General features: G+C 40.7%; 1 protein-coding gene across 1 annotated transcript in view; it reads left to right on the forward strand.

Moving 5' to 3' along the window:
• Positions 1–11,335: 11,335 nt before the first annotated feature.
• Positions 11,336–21,208, forward strand: part of LOC118836689 (guanylate cyclase soluble subunit beta-2-like) — a 109,505-nt gene continuing 99,632 nt past the window's right edge. Inside the window, exons 1-3 of the mRNA XM_036743907.1 lie at positions 11,336–11,436; positions 11,689–11,704; positions 16,949–17,022. Coding sequence (XP_036599802.1) covers positions 11,336–11,436; positions 11,689–11,704; positions 16,949–17,022 — 191 coding nt within the window. The remainder of the gene's footprint in view (positions 11,437–11,688; positions 11,705–16,948; positions 17,023–21,208) is intronic.

Genomic DNA, 21,208 nt, shown 5'->3' on the forward strand with positions numbered 1-21,208 from the left:
TTACTGTGTGTCAGGCACAGGGCTAAGTGCTTTACCACTATTATCTCATCTGATCCTAACAAAAACTCTCGGAGGTCGGTGTTATTCTTACCTTCCTTTTTTTCAGTTGAAGAAACTGAGGTACACAGAGGTGAAGTGACTTACCCAGGGACACACAGCTAGCACACATCAGAGATCTGAACTCAGGTCTTCATGACTACAGGCCCAGAGCTCTTTTTACCGAACCCGCTAGGGAGCTGGAGCTGCTTACAGATGCACCAGTGCCCAGTAGGTCCGGTGAGGCTAAATGCAGAGCTTGGTAGAATTCCTTTGTAAGAAGACCCTGCATCATCAGCCACTCAAGGTGTATCCATCTCCACATCCTCCACTCCGCTCTGGGTGAGGGGGCTTGCTCCAATCCACCTATGTTACAATCCCAACTGTTTTTTTTATAATTAAGATTTTTTATTTTTAGTTTACAACACTCAGTTCCACATGCCTTTGAGTTCCAGATTTTCTTTCCCCCCCTTTCCCCCTTCCCAAGACAGCATGGAATCTGATATATCTTCTACATATAACTTCACATTGAACTTATTTACACAATAGTCAAGTTGTAAAGAAGAATTATGACCAATGGAGTGAATCATGAGAAAGAAGAAACAAAACAAAACAAAAATAAAGACATAAACAAAAGAGGAAAAAAAGGCAAGCATAAAGTGTGCCTCAATCTGCATTCAGACTCCATAGTCCTTTCTCTAGATGTAGACAGTATTCTCCATCGTGAGTCCTTTGGAGTTGTCTTTGCACCTTGCGTTGCTGAGAAGAGTCTGTCAGGGTTAGTCATCACAGAATCCATATATCTGTGACAACCCCAACTGTTAATCTGCAGAACCAAATAGTAAGAAGCTAGGGTTAGATGGTGCCTTATATCATCTCATTTACTACTTCTAACAATGGTTAAAGGTGGTATCGTGCAAAACTTGGAGGTTTATCGTCTTATCTACTGGCACAACCCAACCCAGTTTCAGAAGTGGGATTTGAACTTGGCTCTACTCATTCCAAATCCAACCTTCTTTCCATTATACTACACTGGAATTTGAACCCAAGCCTCTCTTGACTCCATATACAGCATTCTTTCAATTGTCCCATGCTGCTTCTCACAATTGGTTAATCTCCAGTCTCAGCAAACAGGTTGATGAACTAACTCCTTCTAAAGGAAAAACAAAATGCCTTTCAGGCACACTGAGTAGAAAACCAAAATGGCAGTACATGCAAGAGCCTACCTGACCTTGCTGACTCTCAAAAGACATTAACCAATGCATGATAGTGATAGCTGATGTTTATGTAGCACTTACTATGTGCCATGTGCTAAGCACTTTACAATTGTTACATCATTTGACCTTCACAACAAACAGTAAAAAGTAGGTGATGTTATTGTCCCCGGTCTGCAGATGAGAAAACTGAGTCAAACAGAGGTTAAGTGACTTGCCCAGGCGCACACAGCTAGTAAGTGTCTGAGATTTTAACTCAGGTCTTTCTGACTCAAGAGCCGGTACTTTATTCACTGCACCACCTAGCTATCCCAGATGAACATTAGCTGCGTTATGAGTCTTGATAGAATTCTGTACTTCCATGACCCTGTGATATATGAGTTCTGACTACAAAATGATAACATTAATGTTTTTAACACACATACTGAGACTGACACATCCAAATGAGTGTTCCTTGACAAGAGTTCACTTGGGAAGCTACACACTTATTCCTACAATGTCACCACTGCTTGAAACATTTTGGAAACTGTTCTTTGGGACCTGCTTCTAGGACGTGTTCATAAGTCACACAAGAGTCTGTCTCATAACTTTATCTTCCCACTTCATTAACTCCAGATCACTTGCCCAATTTTTTTTCCACCAGATTTGTTTCCTTGACTGTTTCGAAAAATCAAACTCAGCCTCAAAGGTGGATCATTTGCCACTGTAAAGATGTGTTCTCTAAAATGTGCCACGGTCTCTGATGGTCATTTTAAAATGGTGAGCACAGAGGTCACATCCACAAAGTCTGTATGGGCCCTCCCAAGGGGACTGCTTTGAAGAATATAACACTTACTTGAATGTGTCTATTCAGATGTGTTTAATATCCCATCAGTCTCATTACTTTAAAGTTACACCTGATGTATAGACTTTACAGGTCTCTCAGCCTGCCTTCCTGGATCTGTTCCAATGTAACAGGACATTGTAGAAAAGACTTTATTTCAGGGTTCTACTGATAGGATCATAGATTTAGAGTTGAGAAAGATCTCAATGGCCATGTAGTTCAGTATTCTCTTTTTTTAATCGATGAGAAAACTGAGGCCAGGGCAGTTAAGTGATTGGAATCTGTCTTCTGACTCAAGAGCCACTGTACCATGATACTTCCTTAAATTCTGTGTTTGCATTGGCCACTAACCCACATTTAATAATTATGCCCGTTTACATAGCTCTTTATAATTTGAAAAGTACTTTCCTCTAAGAAATCCTATGAGTTTAGTCACAGTGCGTGCACTGAAGCCTGAAACTTTTAACAGTTTGGCATTTTGGTTCTAACCTGCCAGAACCTATATTAATCATATCCAGTCCTGTTCACCCAACAGTAGAATCATTTCATTTTTTGTTGTTGTATACCCAGGACTTAGCACAGCATCCGGCACTTACTGGGTGTTTGATAAATGCTTGATATACGAATGAATGAAGTCAATGTGGTACAGTGGGAAAACCTGCTGACTCTAGAGTTCTGGGATCTGGATTTGAATCCAGGCCCTGCTACTTAGTATCTGTGTGACCTTGGCCAAAAATCCCAAGACCTCTCCGGGCCTCAGTTCCTCATATGTAATAACTGGGATTTGGGGTGGGAAGGAGAGAGACTAGATGGTTTCTACGTTCCCTTCCAGTTTCAGATCTATGATCCTATGAATCATTTGCCCCACTCTACAGTTAGGAAAATGGGATCTCAGTTAAGTGGTTTGTCTGTGATGACTGTATGATTCAGGGAATAATCCCAGAACCGGGGTTGGGACTGTTGGAGCTTTGTTCAGGAAACCACATTGCTTCCTTTGGGCCTTAAGGAAATACGCCTGTCAAGGTTTTAAGGCTTAAGAAGCCAGGTGCAGTGACGCCTGTGGTCTAATGGAGCAGGGCTGCTCTCTCAGCCCCTTCGCTGGTATAACTGTCCATCGGCCACATGGTGGAGCTTGATCCCTAAGAAATCTGTGCTCTCTTTTTGCTGATCCCTGAAGAATTTGAAGTTGTAGCAGAAGGCAGGATGACTAAGTTCTCTTCACTTAATTATGTGCCTTAATAATAGGAGTTGCTGTGGATGGGTTGCAGGCATCCACGTGTTGCTTGCTGGAGGTGAATTGAGTTCATTGACAGATTGCTGATGCTTTCTGAGGCTGCCTCAGTTCCTTTTGTGAGATTCCTCAATTCTAAGGAAATGGTTCACTTTTGAAAAAACTGACTCAAACCCGTCTAGTGTCAAACTCAGAGACTGGGGGTCATATGGCTAGTTTACCTTTGTCGATCTTTATATAAAAACGGTGGGATTTAAAGTCAAAAAATGGCTTTGCAGATTGAAAATTCTTTTCAGGTTTCATATCAAACACACACACATGCACGCACACACACACACACACACAAACACAAAAGGGCAGGTGAGTTCTGATTTTGCTAGGAAGAAGATATTTTTTCAGAAGGCTCAATGATGTTAGAAAAACATGGATAGATTTGCATGGAATAATGAAGGGCGAAATGAGCAGAACCAAGAGAACATATTGTTCTAAGAACAACTTTGAGCAAATAAGTCATTTTGACTACTACAAATACCCAAATTAACTACAAAGGACATATGAAGGGAGACACTATCTGCATCCAGAGAAAGAGATGTATAGGTGTATAGAATGATTTTACATATATTTATATATATGTGTGTGTGTATACACATATACATACATATCTGTGTCTAATGGTAGCCATCTCTAGGGTGGGAGGGGAGAAAAAAGAAAAAAAGAAATTTACATGATAATTTTATTATATAAATATTTAGTGCTAAAAGGAATAGCAAGTCGTATATAATAGATTTGCAATTTCACATGCAATCATCTTTTTTTAATTGTACAATTAATTATTTAATGTTATGGAACTGATTGTTTTATTCCATAAATTAAAAACAAAATAAATTTTTTTGAAATGGCATTATCTTTCTTTAGGACAGGCCTAACTGATATTTTTATATTGCTTTATATTTGCAAAGCATATCAGTAACAAGGGCTATCCCATGGAGCATGCTCAGAGTTGCCTTCCCTGGTTCCAGAGCTTTGGAGTCTGTTTCTGGCTTTGTGTGACTCAAAGATGAAAGCAAGCAGGCATGTCCTCTGGAGTCAGCTTGAACTGTGTGAGCATGCACTTCCCGGAAATTAGCAAACACTACAAATTAGAGCCTGATTTATTGTTTTGTTGATTATCTAGACTTTTAAAAGTGATGGAGAAAATGTTAATGCTACAGATTAAACTTGTATTTTATTCTTTGAGAGCTAGTTGTTAAACATTTACTGGTTCACCACTGGCTGAAAGGCTTGAACGTTGAGATGTTGAGTCCTCCTGTTGGCTACTGAGCAAGAAGAGCTAAGGATTCGGTGACTATTTTATAGAAAGTGCTCCCATTCTCAGGGTGACTCTTTCTGGCTGAGAGTCATGTCAGGACTGATTCCATCTACTTCTCCAAAAGGAGGTGGGAGAATGGGGTGGGAGGCTTGCCCTATCCCATAACCCAGACTCATATAGCATCTAAAGCGTATATCCTGTTTAAGCAAGCCTGAGCCAGAGTTTGGCCCACCATTTTTGTGTTTGTTTTTTTCTTGATCTTATATTGATGTCTCTATCCCAAGAATGATATGTCTAGGATTGGAGCCAAACCTGTAAGTCTGAGAGATCTGGAGGTCTTGGGTCAGATCAGGTTGGAAATGTCTGGTGGCTAGGGGAAGAGTCTCTGGAAACTTTTCCAATGTTCTTAAAGAAGACAACCAACAATAAGAAGATTGGCCCAACCCTGTCCCTTTGTTTTTGCTCTTAGACATAGACACTGTTTTCAACGGTGCAGAGCCAAGGTGAAATATAAAACACCCAATTAGCATTCCTTCATACTGTTTTGTATTGTGATGAAGTTTGAAAATCAGTTCATCGGAGCGAGCACAATAGTAGTTTTAAATTAAATACCTAAATTCTGTTTTGAGTTTTCTGTCAGTGTGTACTATGAATCTTTTGGGTCCATTAACACTTCGTTTTTAAATTAATTTATTTGTTTTTAGTTTTCAACATTCATTTCCACAAGATTTTGAGTTCCAAATTTTCTCCCCATCTCTCTCCTACCCCACACCCCAAGATGGCATTAACGTTTCTTTTGGATCAGGATCTAAATACCAGAGCATTGGGTCTGGAGTCAGAGAGGTCAAATCTAGCCTCAAACATTTACTAACTGTGTGACCCTGGGCAAGACATCTAACCTCTATTTGCCTCAGTTTTTTTCATCTGTAAAAATTGAAGCTAATTATAGCATCTCCCCAGGGCTGTTTTAAGGACCAAATGAGGAAATAATTGTAAAATACTTAGCCTGTGCCTGGCATATAGTCTGTGCTATAAAAAATGTTAGCTACTAGTATTATTATCTACATTTTATATTGGGTTTTTTTACTCCTGTTTCCCTCTGGGGAGATCTGGAACGAGTCACAACCTAGTTTTTAGATAATTTGTCCCTGAGGTACTAGAGTGAAATATTAATAAGCAAAAGAGTGTGAGAAAAAGGGACTTAGACCCACTCCCATTAGAGACCAGGCTCTGCCATGATCAAACCTGGTCTGGACTACATGTGTGGATATAGAGCAGATGGGCCCTTTAAGTGGAGGGAGTTGGTGGGCAGTCCCCAGCTCCTCAGGCTCAGAGAATATCAGACTGAATCTCCTCTCAACCCCTCACACACACCTCTTCAAAGAACCAAAGGGAGCTGATTGTATTTCTTCTTTGAGGTCAAGCTTCTGCTTTCCTCCTCTTAATTCCTCTCCCTACAGAAAAGCATGCTGGCCCTTGTCATGAAAGTTCAAAAGATAAACAACCCTTCTAGAAACTCAAAAAGTGAACTTCTCAAGACTTCTGACTGACAGTCTGTGTTCTTCAGGCTTAAAATCCTCAAATATTAAAACATTCCATTAATACTATAATCATAAATGTTAAAACCTGCTTATATGTTTCACAGGCATATCCACAGCCAACTGATTACCTAGTTTTGCCTAAGTGTAATTCTCTTGAAGGTGACCCTGTGATGGAGGTGAACGATAACAGCTCACATGTATTTAGGGATTTACTTTGAACTTAATGCTCTAGTAAGATAGGGAGTACAAGTATTATCACTCTCCTTTTACAAACCGGGAAACTGAAGCTCAGAATGATTACATGACCCAAAGTCACATAGGTTATAAGGTATAGAGCAGGGGTAGGGAACCTGTGGCCTTATGAACTCTGTAAAATTTGAATTCAGTCAAAAGGCCACAGTTAAAGACCTAGAAAGCCGCAGGTTCCCCACCCCTGGCATGGAGCCAAGACTCCAGCCCAGGGCTTCTCACTTCAGGTTCTGGCCTCTTTTGGCTACACCACCAAGGCAGAGGTGAAGTTCATTCTGAGTAATCCTTCCTTTTCATTGCCCAGGGCTAGAAATGAGAAGTTGACAAATAATTTGATTTAGAATGGAACTTAGCAAAGTGACACTAGATAATAGTTACATTGATTAAAAAGTCTCTAGAAATACAAAGAAGAAGAAAAGATTGGGGCATCATTTTATCTGAGCAGCTCATTCTAGGATATATATATTTCTTACATTTTCTCATTTCGGCTTTTTCTGTCAAACCCAGGGGACAGTTATCTTGGCAATCTCACTTTGATATCTCACCCTTTTAGACTCTGATAGACAGAGCATTTATAAAGCCCTTACTATGTGCCAAGCGCTGTGCTAAGTATTGAGGGTATAAATAAAAGCAAGCAAGACAGTTACTGCCCTCGAGTAGCTTACAATCTAGTAGGGAAAGATAATACTTATTGGGGACCTGGAAAGGAGGTGGAGTTAATGGTTGGCGTTGTCTGTGAAGAAGTTCTGTGGAGGCCTGAAACCAAGCAACATTAGACCAAACCTCGTATTTCAAAGCCCAAGAAGTTTCCAGGGGCAGAGTCTGATTATCTGGTGGGAAGGTGGTATAGAAGATGGCCCCCATGGAGTTGAGTAGAGACAGCATGCATGGCTGGACATGTCCAGGAGGGACTTCTTGCCTCCTTATTCTACAGAAAAGTAAAAAAAATAAAAATAAAGATTTCTACTCAAATAAGACATCTTCCATGGGAGAAAGGATGCGTATTTTACTGCATTTGATGCATACCATGTTGAAGAAACATCATGATACAGTGGAAAAAACTCAGCCTCCAGATTCAGAGGACCTGCATTCAAACCCTACCTCTGATACATCATTTGGGTGAAGTCACATTCCTTCCATGGGCCTCAGTTTTCTTCCCTGTAAAATGAGTGTAGTAGACTACATGGTCTGACAGATCCCTTTTATAGCATGGTACTAAGTATGGTGTATTTGAATCAGAAGAAACATAGGTGCATATATGTGTGTGTGTGTGTGTATATATATATATATATATATATACATAGTTTAAGGAAAGAAATTCAAACAATAAATTTCACTTTCTGTGAAGAGGTTAGGTCAAAAGGAGGCTATGAAAAAATATTCTTTGAAAGAATGAGAGCAGGAATATTTGCTTATATCTATAGAAAGCACTCCCCCAAAGATAGCATCTACAGAATTCAAACACATAGTCTACAGAGGGCTAAGTTCGATCAGTTGTCAATGTCTCTTCAAATCCAGATGAGGATATGAAAAATGTTCATAAGGCAGTTGTGAGAAGTAGTTTATGGGGTCCACAGCTGAAGTCCCACTCCTTTCTTTCACCATGATGTGGGGGTGAACCTGAGATGTCTCAGGCTATACCAGCAGAGAAAAAGCTATGACAAGTTTTATCAAACCGCAAAAGCTTCCAGAAGAGTCCTGATGACAGAGTGAGGACCAGTCTCGCTAAGTCCAAAGACGATCATCTCAGAAGATAGTCTATTGTGTGAATTTTAAAATTTTTTTATTTTTTTGGCCACAGCAACTCATGAAACCATAGGATTCTGCAGAGGTAGCAATCAAGTTTGGTGGAGAGATTATTTACATAAAGGAAAACAGTCTGCTGAAGTGAGTTGGTTGTATAACAGATGTAATTAGCAAACTGGCAGGGTAGATGGACTCACTCAGTAGACAAGAGATGTTTACTAGATTACCATATGCAATATTATTAACAAATGATATTCAATAAAGAATCCAACTGGTTGTTAAAAATTCAAATCGAGTGTTCTGTGGGACATCTTCCCGGCCATTTTGCCCTGGGTATGGAGCACTTTCACAGAGCTGCTGGGTTCTAAGAGTGATAAGCCATCTGGTACTTAACATTAGAATCAAAATTAGCTCGGGCTTTTTTGTGTGTGTGATGCTTAAATTTATTAGAAAATCCAAAAGCTTAATTTCCACTGAGTTGCTGAGACCTGCCATCTGCTGCATGGGAAAGAAAATGGGGATTTTTAGCATCCATTTATTGTGCAATGTGAGTGTGAGTGTGTGTGTGAGTGAGTGTATGTGTGTGTGTGTTCAAGGAGAGAGAGCGAGCGCTTGGCAGCAAAAGACATAATGTCAGTTGAGTGACTGCAAAGGGCTGGGAAGCATAATTATGGAAATCACCTATTCCAGTTTCTTTTTTCTTTCCCTGACCACATGTTCCTCCTACGGAGTAACAAATAGCACACTCTGCCCGATGTCTGAGAATGAGCAAGCTCTCCACTTTGGAGAAACAACAACTCAATTCATCAAAAAAGGACAGGGCCCAACCACCACGGTAGTGTTGGGGAGTCAGCTCGCTCCCTCCCTCACGGATCAGCCTTGAGGATCCAGACAGAATGGGCCGGTAACAAACAGGTACTACGAGTTCCAAGACTGGCTTCTGGGAAATGGAGTGGGGAAGAGATCTGACCTGATCTGCAGAAAGAGAACTGGGAAGAAACAGGTGGAAGAGGGAGTCGGAAGAGAAGAGAAAAGAAATAATAGGAAAATAATATACCATAGGAAATACCTGACTCGCATCCACCCCTAAAATGGGTGAATGAAAGGCATTACGGACAAGAGAGGCCTCTTGATAAGACTAGAAAGTAGGATTCGTTATGAGACAAGATCCTTCTTGGGTCCCCTGCAGGGGAGTTTAACTCCTGAAGTATGAGAAATATTATAGAATGAGTACTCCGGACTTTGTTTCGTTTTTGCATTCTCTCTACAATGGGGATCTCTGTACTCATTATATAGAAATCTTAATTAAGGCATCTCTACATTACAGACATCAAGTACCTTTACCACTAGTAAGTAATTGAACTAAGACCCTTCATCCACAAGACTGCATTTCCCACAGTGCCTCGAACAGAGTGAGCGCTCAACACGAGTTGCTGAATGAACTCTCAGGTTTAAGTCCTCTAGCCTCAGATTTAAGTGGATAATGGATAATTAATAATTGCCTTGGGGAACCTGGACTTGAGGGACCTGGATTCAGGAAGACTCGTCTTCCTGAGTTCAAATCCCAGTCTCAGATACTTACTGGCTGCGTGACCCTGGGCAAGTCACTTAACCCTGTTTGCCTCAGTTTCTTCATCTGTAAAATGAGCTGGAGAAGGAAATGGCAAACCACCACAGCATCTTTGCCAAGAAACCCCCAAATAGGGACTCAACTGAAAATAACTAAACAGCAACACATGTGGAATCTTGGATGAATGACCTCATCTTTTGGGGCCTCTGATAAATGAGGGGGGTAGAACCCCAAGAGCCCTTCTGGCGTTAGCATTCTATGATTACAGAATGACTATTATCCTCACCTGACACCATTCCTTCTTCCTCTTTTATTGAGTCATTTCAGTCATGTCTGATTCTCCACAACCCCAATTGGGGTTTTCTTGGCAAAGATACTAGAATGGTTAGCTATTTCCTTTTCCAGCTCATTTTAGAGATGAGGAAACTGAGGCAAACAGGGTTGAGTGACTTGCCCAGCTAGTAAGGGTCTGAGGCTGGATTTGAACTCAAGTCCTTCTGTCTCCAGGGCTATCACTCTAACCACTGAACCACCTAACTGCCCACCCCCCTTCTTCTTCTACCCTCCTGCTAGTGAATACATTTAATTGTTTCTGGAAGAGAACAAAATGCATTTCACAAGCCCGAAGGTGAATTGACTAGTGCTGTAAAAATTGGCAATACGATAGAATGTTAGATTTTGAATCAGGAAGAACTGAGTTCAAATCCTACCTCTGACACAAGCTTGTCTGACTTTGGACAAAGCTAGTTAACCTCTATGTGCCTCACACAACTCTCTCGGATTTTTATACTAAGTCACACACAAGCTGAATGGCAGTTGACGTAGGGAGTTCTCAGCCAGGACATACCCAAGTAAATCCCAGAGTCCTTCACGTGTAGAGAAATTGAAAGGAGGGTTTCTAAATCTTGAAAGGACAGGGGCTACATCTATTTAACTGGCTTTATTGAGTGGCCAGTGCATCATGCACATAGGGTTGCCTTAATAAGGGAGGTGCTGTGATTTACAGGAAGGAGCCCTGGATCGAGTCCTGAGTTCTAATCCATGCTTTCTGCCGCCTTGGGAAAGGAAAACGGGCTTTTGTTTCCTTATTTGTAAAATGAAGCGATTGGACTAGAAGACCTTTAATTTCCCTTCCTCCTCATGATAACTACAGGCTCCCCCCACAATCACAAAGCATACTTGTCCCTCTTTTCATGAGTATGAGCCTTGCTTCCAATTTGTTTTCAGCCAGAGTTGTTGGAGGGAGAGTCTGTGGGGGGAGAATGAAGCATATTAGAAGCTTTGCCAGCTGGGTTTATCCCAAGGAGTGATTCTTCAGGTTTCAACCTGAAACTCTCATGAGTCTAAGCTACCAAGAAAGCAGTCCCTTTGGGCTAATTATGCAGTAAGTCCCATTCATTTTTATCTCTTATAAGCAAAGCCCTTTTGACCCCCCCCCCCCAGTGTTTCTCTGGGTGGTTGAGAAGAGCTGAGTTAGGCCTCTGTGTGGAGAGGGGTCTTGTACGACAAAGTGACCTGTTTCTAATTTCCCTATGGACCGTGGCCATTTTCCCTTGATAGGCATTAGGCATCTTGAGTTGAGGTATTGGAAAGGATTCTCATGGGTGTAATGCTAAATGTTGGAGCAAGAGGAGGAAAATCTATCATTTCGTGCCCAAGTAGTGAGCAGTGAGAACTGGCATCGGTATCGGCAGAAGCAGGAGCAGCAGCCACCATGGTAATCAGCTCTTCTGCTCTGGTCTTTCCCTCAGTCTTCTTCCTCAGATGGGGTGTGACTGAGTTCTATCTAGACTGCAGGATCCTTAGCCTGGGGGCCTTGAACATATGTATGCATATATAGATATGTATGTGCACAAATGTATATATTGTATGTGTACATTCATATGTGTATAGACACACATATGTGTGTATATGTATATGCACACATATTTCTTTTTTGATATGATATTTCTTTTCTTCATGTTTCTAGGAATTTTCTAATAAATGTAAATATTACTTTGCTCTTTGTTCTAAGCCCTTCCTGGTATTACTATTTCAATATAATCAGTTTCCTTAATTGTAAGGGATTTTATTTTATACATTCTTACATTATTTTTAGTATATTTATTTATTATTACATTTATTATTAGTTATAATATATTTATTATTATTAATATTATTATTTGATCCATTCTTATTCCAGGAAGAAGTCCACAGGCTTCACCAGACTACTGGTGGGGGGTGATGGCAGGGTGGGGTGAGAAATGACACGCAAAAATGGTTAAGAATCTCTGAATTCTAGAGACATTTTCCAGTAGGAAGATGAAGTGTGGAATTTATTAGAATTTGTGGTATTGGCAGGGGACCTTAAGGGAAAGCGAGTTTGGGATAGAGGGAAAATGCCTTTAGTTTAGGTTTCACCCAAACACTGAAATTTCTTATTTATTATGCTTTATATATTTTATATATTATGTATTTATAAACTATATTTTATGTTTTATATATATGTATGTATAATACACAATTATCTTATACACAGTTCAGTACCATGCCTAGAAGATAGTAGAGGCCACCCAGCTCTTAGCAAGGTGCCTGGCACATAGTTGGTGCTTAATAAATTCTTGTTGACTTGATTTTACTTTGAAAAATTGAAGTGTCTTGTGGGCAACTTTCTGGTTTCCAGAGGGAAAAGAAAGTTTAAAGTCAAGAAAAAGCTATTACCCAGGAAACATATGCAAAGTTTAGGGCCCGAGAGAGGGATGATTCTCCTACTCCTTACCATTCCTCTTTTGGCCCCTTTCAAAGACGTGGCTTAGAGCAGTGGAGAGAGCGTAGGCTTTGGAACTGGGTCCAGGACTGGTGGTCAGGTATCTGACCCATACTATTTTCTGATCCTGGACAAAGAAGCCTGGGAATGGTACAGCTGACAGAGGGCTAAATTCAAAATTCTGGGTTCAAATTCTGCCTCCAAAACTTACTAGCTATGTGGCTCTTTCTTCGCCTTTCAGGTCCCTTCTTACAATTCATTGATCCTAAATCACTTAAGCATTCAGTGTCACCGCCAACTTTCTGAGGCTGTAAGTTGCAAATAAATCTCTTTTCCCCCTCCCCACCATGTTCCAATGCCTTTTCAGCCAAAAACTCCAAATGTCCTGAAAGTCCTATTTTCAGGATAGTAGCTACTCAGTTTGGAGGTCACTCAGTTGAAAAATGTCAGGCATCCTCAACTCCTCCCTCCCCCTTCCATCAAGCCTTTTCAGAGTCAGTGGGTAGAATGCTGGATCTGGTGTCAGGAAGAGCTGGGTTCATGGCCCACCTCTGATGTTCAATTCCCTATTTAATATAGTCCAATGGTCCCCTACTACCTCTAGGATAAGTCTGGCCTTTAAAGCCCCTTCCTGCCTTTCCAGTCTTCTTATACCTTACTCCTCTCTATACACCCTATATTGTTCAGTCTTTTTCAGTCGGGTCTGATTCTCCATGACCCCATTTGGAGTTTTCTTGGCAGAGATATTGGAGAAGTTTGCCATTTGCTTCTCCAGCTTATTTTACAGATGAGAAAACTGAGACAAACAGGATTAAGTGACTTGCCCAGGGTCACACAATTAGTAAGTGTCTGAGATCAGATTTGAATTCACAAAGATGAGTCTTCCAGACTCCAGGCCCAGAACTCTATCCACTGTCCCACCTAGTTCCCATATCCCTATGATCCAATGATTTCAGCTTCTTTATGTTAACAGGAAAACAATCCACCAACTCCCAGCTCCATGAGTTTTCAGTGGTTGTCCTTCATGCTTGCAATGCTCCCCTTTCTCCATCTCTACTTCCTGATTTCCTTCAATTCTTGGCTAAAATCCCACCTGCTGCAAGAACCATTTCTGGATCCTCCTTAATATTAGTCCCTTCCCTCTGCAATTATCTCCAATTTATCTCGCATGCATCTTACTCATATATGGTTGTTTGCATGTTCTCTCCCCTCATTAGACTATGAGCTCCTTGAGGGCAGGACTGGTTTTGCCTTTTTTTGTATCCCAGATCAGCACAGTGCTTGGCACATAGGTGCTTAATAAATTCTTGCTGACTTGACTCACCAGCTGTGTGACAATGGGTAAATCTCTGTGAACCTCAGTTTCCTCATCTTTAAAATGGGGATAGAACTATCTGTGGTCCTTGCCTCAGAGCTGAATACCACAAATGGAAAAAAAATTATGTAGAACACATATTATTAGTTATATAGTTATTCTTATGTTGTTGTTATTCAGCCCCCAAATCCATCACCAAATCTTGTTCATTCTACATCTGCAATATCTATGAATCATTTCCTTTCCCACAACTACCTCCCTAGACCGGGCCCACTTCCCCTTCCCTCTGAACATAGAATTAGCACCAAACCATCCTCCATCAGTCTATTCTTTCTCCTTCCCACCCACTCCCCTCAATCCATCCAGCACCGCTACCAGATTAATTTTCCAAACAGATGAATCTGACCACAACATCCCACTTTTCAAACCCTTTCAACAGTTCTCCATTGCTCACAGAACAAGGCCTTCCATGACAGCCCCAATTTGCCTTCCCAGTTTTATCTTATGTTATTCCCATATCCAAAACACTCTATGGTGTGTAGTCCAACACTAGTCACTCCCAGAACATAACCTGCCTTGGGGCTTTTACTTACACCATTCCTTCCCCCTGAGACTCTCTCTTCTAAGCTCCTTATTCACAACCCATTTTCAATGATTAATACTCCAATCATTCTTCGAAACTCAGCCACTTCCTCCTGGAAGCTTTTCCTGATTTCTACTTCCTAGAGAGGATGTCTCTCTCTCTCTCTCTCTGAACTCCCATAATACTTTGTACCTCTCTCATTCATTGAGGCACATACAGAGTAATATAACCTCTCTGTATTATGGTTTTCTGCATGTTTCCTTGAAGGCAAAGGCAACGTTTTTTTTTCATCTTTGTGTTCCTTCCAAAGCTTGATATATATTTGGGGGGCAAAAAGGGGTGGGATTTGGACTTATGATTCCATTCCCACCTGTGGAGAAATCTAGTATGGAAGCTCTCCTTCTTCCCCAGCTGTTGGAGCATAGACATTTATCTGTAAATTATAGCCTTGGAGGATTGTCTGGGGTAGTGAGGGGTTGGTTTAATGATGAGCCCATGGTCCTATGGCCAGTTTTGTGTCAGAGAGATGGGACTTAGACCAAGGCTTTTTTGAGCCTGAAGCCATTCTCAGACTACTATGGAAAACTATGGCATGGCCATAACTGTGTGGAAGCTGAAAAGGTGTTACTGAATGCAAGCAGTCATTTGTCCCCATGGGGATGAAGAGAAGGAAGTGTGGGATTTGTCTCTAGGGTGAGCCATGATTGAGCCAGCAGAGAGAATGGAAACTGACTGGGCCAAGGTGAAGATCCACACTACTGGTTCTTTTTGCTGAGGCACTGGGTGCTAGTGTGGCTCCTCAAAAGGAGTGACCTCAATTCTGGGGATGGTGGTGACAATGCCCAAGCAGGTGTGAAGTACCTGAGCCCTTGCATTCTTCACAAGTGGAAAGGGAGGGGAGGGAGGAGAAACTCCAGAGCCAAGCCATGAGGGAGATGAAGAGGAATAGGTACATGTCAACATCTCTCATATTTCAAGAAAGTATATGTTTAATGAAGCCTTTTTTTCTTTTCTCTTTTCTTTTTTGGAGGCAATCAGGGTTTAGCGACTTGCCCAGGGGTCATGCTGCTAGTCAGTCATGCTGACCTTTGAAATTAGGTCTTCCTTACTCCAGGGCCAGTGCTCTATCCACGGTTCCATCTAGCTGCCCCTTAGTGAGGCTTTTCAAAGGGAATATCTTTTGTCAAATCCTGTGTCCAAATTTTTTTTTTTGAGGCAATTGGGTTTAAGTGACTTGCCCAGGGTCACACAGCTAGTAAGTGTCTAAGGTCAGATTTGAACTCAGGCCCTCCTGACTCCAGTACCAGTACTCTACCCAGTGCACCACTAAGTTGCCCCTGTGTCCGATTTTTGACAGTGGAAAAAACATTTGTTGTATCTTTGCTCCTTACAGAGTTGCTGGGCCTATGCAACCAGGAATACTAAGTACTATGGAATGAAGGAGGGGGACATGGGAGAGCATGTTTAATTCAGGGTCCTCTTTTCTCTTCCTTGAATACAAGTGTGTCCCCCTTACTGAAATCTCCCTATAGAAAAATTCAACCTTACAAAATGGATAAATTACAAGGCATTTTTTACATTACAAAAATATTCTCCACTTGTTGAAAGTATTCACTTGTGGGGAAGGGAAGAGGCAAGGAAAGGGAAAAGTGTTTGAAATACCAAGCACTATAGAGTCGTGGCTAGAAAGGGTGAGAGGGAGAGTTAGGAAGATGTGGATTCATATCCCACCTCTGTCACTTACTGGTTGTGTGACCCTGGAAAAGTCACTTAGCTTTCTTAGACCTAACTTTCCTTTTTTGTGAAATGAATGAGGTTGGACTCCTGTCCTCGAAGATCTCTTCTACCCTAAACCTTGAATCCTGTGATAAGTTCCCAATGCTTATGTAAAATACTGTAGAGTTTGATTTACCCAAATTCTATTTCTGCACATTTAGGAATGCCTAGGAAAAGTGAGACACATCTGCCAAATGTTTATAGCATCTGACTATGCTGCCTTTATTTGTGCCCCCGATGCAGCAGCAGAAGCATTAAAATGGAAGATTATTAAAGGTGATCAGGATTCAACGGCAAACCTGCAAACGAGACCCCTCTTTGAACCAGCCCTGGTGGACTCCTTTGTTCTTCTTTCTCTCCCCAAACTATCATTCAATTTTTAAAAGGGCAAAGTTTTGCACTCCTGCTTTCTAAATCATCTAAACACAAATGCATGTGCCTGCCTCACCCTCTCCTCCAGCTAGTTTGGACTTAGTGTTTAAACCAGGCCAATACTACCACTTTCAAGAGGAATTTAATGAACACAGAGTGCCTCTTCCTACCCTTCTCTAATTATAATTTGGTTTCAAATTTAGTTAATCTAAATTCTCTATGGAAACAAAACTACTCATGGGCCAAGGTCTGCACGAAGCTGGGTCCCAGTATAACTGTTAAACAAGTAAACTCACTGGAAACAAGGAAAAGGTATAATTAGTTTCCCAAAGTGGATGTCATTTCATTTTCCCTAAAAGAAACCATTAAGTTGTCTGTAAATGGGTTTTCATGCCTCATTATACATCCCTTTCTCCTTTTCTTGGTTTCTCTTCTAGTATGGGTTTATCAACACCTGCCTGCAGTCTCTCGTGATTGAGAAATTTGGTGAAGAGATGTGGGAGAAGGTCAAGTAAGTATTTTAACAGAAGAAGGTGCAAAATTGTTGGTGAGGCAGCTATTTTCAAGGGTGAGTGTGTGTGTGTGTGTGTGTGTGTGTGTGTGTGTGTGGTTGTTCACTAAACTTGTGGAGGCAAGAAGCTATAGAAAGTAATAGTAGCTTATATCTTTATAGCCTTTCCTGGTTACTAAGTATTTGAGGTAAGTTGTCTTTGCTTCTCAAAAGCATCTTGGGAGGTGAGTGGTATAAATCTCATTGTCCCCATTTATGACGGAACTGGAATTTGAACCCAGATTATCAGGCTCTAGGACCAGTGATCTTTTAAAAAAAGTTTCTTCAACTCAGAGGCAGTATGGCATAATGCATAAAGAACTAACTAACCTTGGATCTAGGAAGGCCTGTATTTAAGTCCTGCCTTTGACCCACACTTGCTACACACTTACTTGGTGAACCTATTCCCTCCTATGGATTTAAATATACTTCTCTATACAGATGATTCCTACACATACACACTCTCTCTCTCTCTCTCTCTCTCTCTCTCTCCTGAGCTCTAATCCTGTACTGTTAACTGCCTTACCTATTTAATATTTCAAATTGTATATACCATAGACAACTCAAAGTTAACATATCAGCGATAGAACTCATTATCACCCTCTCTCCCCTCAACACATTCATTGTCCAAGTTTCTCTCTTTCTCTCAAGGGCATCACCATCCTCCTAGACTCCCAGGTTCAAATTCTCTTCATTATTTTCAACTCCTCCATAGTAGTTTCTAAATCTTTCCACTTCAATCTCCACAATGCCAGTTGCTACTTGTACAGTTGCCACCTTATTTCATCATCCTCACCTGTACTACTATGAAGGCCTTCCGTTTGGCCTCCTAGACTCAAATCTCTCCGCATTCTAATCCATCTCCTCACAGATGCCGAAGTGATCTCCCTTAAATGCAGACCTACCTGACCACATCACTCCCGTAGTCAATAAACTATAGTGGCTCCCTATTGCCTCTAGGACAAACTATGCAGGGTGTTCCTAAAGTCAGGACACACAGCCAAAAATGCATATTTTCAAGAAATGAAATGAATGAAATTTTCAACAACATTTTATTTACTTGGAATATTAACAGATAACATCTTCAATGTGATTTCCATCATTTGTGATGCAAAGGTTGATGCACTTTGCCAGATTCACGTGAACTCGATGCAGTAACTCCACATTGCTGTCAGTTTTAGCAATTCACTCTTTATGCATTCAATCAAGTGTAACCATCTGTGATTTTCATTGAGTACACTTTCTCCTTTAGCATACCCCAGAAAAAGAAGTCAAGGTGACTAAGTTCTCTTAATGTTCCAAATATTTCAAAATATGCATTTTTGCCTATGTGTCCAGACTTTAGGGACACCATGTACACTATAAATTCCTCAGCATGATTTCTAATGCTCCTTACATTTTGGTTCTAGCCTACCTTCTCTGCCTCATTCTACGTGATTCTCCTTTGCATATGCTACTTTCTAGCCAACCTGTCCTTGTTGGTCCTCACATAGGAGACTCCATCTTTCCATTATCATGTGACAGCACCAGCTGTCCTCCACTCCTGTAATGTACTTCCTTCCTCCTTATCTCCACCTCGTAGGATTCCTTATTGCCTTCGTGACTTAGCTCTAGAGCCAGTGTCTACATTAAGCCTTTCCTGATCTCCCCAATAGCTAGATTTTCATTCCCTCAAATAATTTGTCTTTGTAGTTGTTGTTTGGTCATTTCAGACATGTCTGACTCTTCATGACACCATTTTGGAGTTTTCTTGGCAAAGACACTGGAGTGATTTGCCAGTTTTTTCTCCAGCTCGTTTTACAGATGAGGAACTAGAGTAAACAGGGTTAAGTGACTTGGCCCAGGGTCACACAGCTAGAAAATGTTTGAGGCCAGATTTGAACTCATTAAGATGAGTCTTCCTGATTCTCAGCCCAGCACTCTATCCATTCTACCACCTAGCTGCCCGTTTATTTTGTACTTATTCTCTAAATACTCACATATGTACTTGTCACTCTTCACCTATTAGAAGGCAAGCTCCTTGAGGGCAGGAATTATCTAATTTTTGTCTTTGCATCTCCAGCTCCTAGCACACAATAGACACCTAAATAAATGTTTATTGATTTGGCCCATCCCAGCCACGACACCAACTAAAGCGGTTGTTCTCTGCTTGGCTCTCTACAAGTTGGTTGAGATCATCCAAGAATACTTTGTTTAAGCTCTCCTTTTCAGTAGATGGTGCAGGTGTTTCACTGCCAGGGTAGGGAAAAGATGCACCAAGAAAGGATTTCTCGTAGCATTTTTAGCTGAGTGAACAAACAGGATATCCTGAAAACTATAGGAACTTTAAAAAGTTTGCAAAAAAGGAGATTTCACTACAGCTTGGAAGAGGGATAATACAATTTGGAGAAATAAATACATGGACTGAACCCAACTGGGTGATAGCTGCTGTCTAGCTCTCCCACTTTTTTATCCTGGTGATCTTAATGTGCCAAATCCCTTCTGAATTGAGCCTGAAAGGGAATATTAAATCACAGGACATTAGAAACCTGCAAAATTTCAATGAAACTGCATCTTTAAGCCACAAACAAAACCAGATTTAAAGGTCAGTCAGCTATTAAATTTGCATTTTATTAGATCCCTGCTTTGGAAAAAACCCAGATATTCCAAAATATGAAACACAACAAGGACATTATTTGCATTACAAAAGTATTCCTTTCAGTGGTTCATTTAAATAAAAAGCTCTGCATTGTATTGAAAATGAGATTTGAAATTGAACTCAGAATTAATATACACATGACTTTTAAGGGCACATCTTTTGAGTAGAGTGAGGCACATTCATGTGCTTTATACTTCCAATTTTATTTGGTATAAAACAAACAATCAGATAGCATCACCTCTTAACCCTCCATTATTCACCATGTTCATCCCACATCTGTTATATTTGTAGGTTACTAATTGCACTCCTGAAATTCAATTGAATTCCATTAATTCTTCTTTTCTTTTTTATTCTAAATCGAACAAAAACCAATAAAAAAGAACATTTCCATTTACTAAGTAGAATCAAAAACCAAGGAATATACGTAGTAGCAGCAGTCTTTTATGTAGAGAATGCTTTTTTAAAAGGACAGAGTAAATTCAACATGCTATTTTTAAAACTGTCCTGTTTCCTTCTGAACTTCCTTCCATCCTAAAATGGGTGGAAGAGAAACAGTCAGTGACCCTCTTTTCCTTCTTTTCTTCTTTTTTTGGGGCAACCCTATTGCTAGTTTCCCTCTACCTTCAAATTAAAAAGGAGAAACAAAGTATTGAAGAAGGTTTTATCCCTCTGCAAAACTATAAGTTCTCTGAGGGCATGAATTATATAATTTTTCATCTTTGTCTCCCTGGTATTGATTGCAATGCCATGCATAGTAGGCATTTTATAAATGTTTGTTGAATCGAATTAAATTAAAGATAAAAGGAAACACAGTGTGATGGGAATAGTACCAAGGAGGTGTGAAGACACCTCAGCCTTTTCAGTCATGTGACCTCTGGCAAACCGCTCCATCTCACTTCCCTCATTTTTAAAAGAGAAATACCCTAGTTCCTTTAGAGAGCTGATAAGAGGAAAGCATTTTTCAGCTCTAAAATGATACATAAAAGTGAGCTGTAATTATCAAATTGGCTGTTACTGAAAATCTTCAGAAAGCCAAGTCATTCTAAAGATTTTGGCTGATAACCTGGATTGTACATCTCCATCTCCCACTAGTAAAATCCTTTCAATCTGTCCAAGTACAGCTCAGGTGGCCCCTCCCCAATGAAGAATTCAGGTCTCCTTCGTCCTGCTTCAAAAACCTAGTCAAGCCAATTAAGTAAAGATTTATTCGAGACGGGTATGTGCCGCCTCCATTCGAGGCTGCTGTTGGTGGTTATTAGAGCTCTGGGTCTGGAGTCAGGAAGACCTGATTTCAAATTCAGCCCCAGATACTAGCTGTGTGACTTTGGGCAAGTCACTTAACCTCTGTTTTCCCCAACTCCAAAACAGGGATAATAACAGCATCCACCCCACAAAGTTGTTGCGAGGATCGAATGAGATAATATTTGTAAAAAGCCCTAAGGACAGTGCTTGGCGCATAGTAGTCACAATACATACATTTATTTCCTTCCTCAGACTGCTGCCTGACTA

The sequence above is a fragment of the Trichosurus vulpecula genome, chromosome 2, assembly GCF_011100635.1.
Source record: "Trichosurus vulpecula isolate mTriVul1 chromosome 2, mTriVul1.pri, whole genome shotgun sequence".
NCBI lineage: Eukaryota > Metazoa > Chordata > Mammalia > Diprotodontia > Phalangeridae > Trichosurus > Trichosurus vulpecula.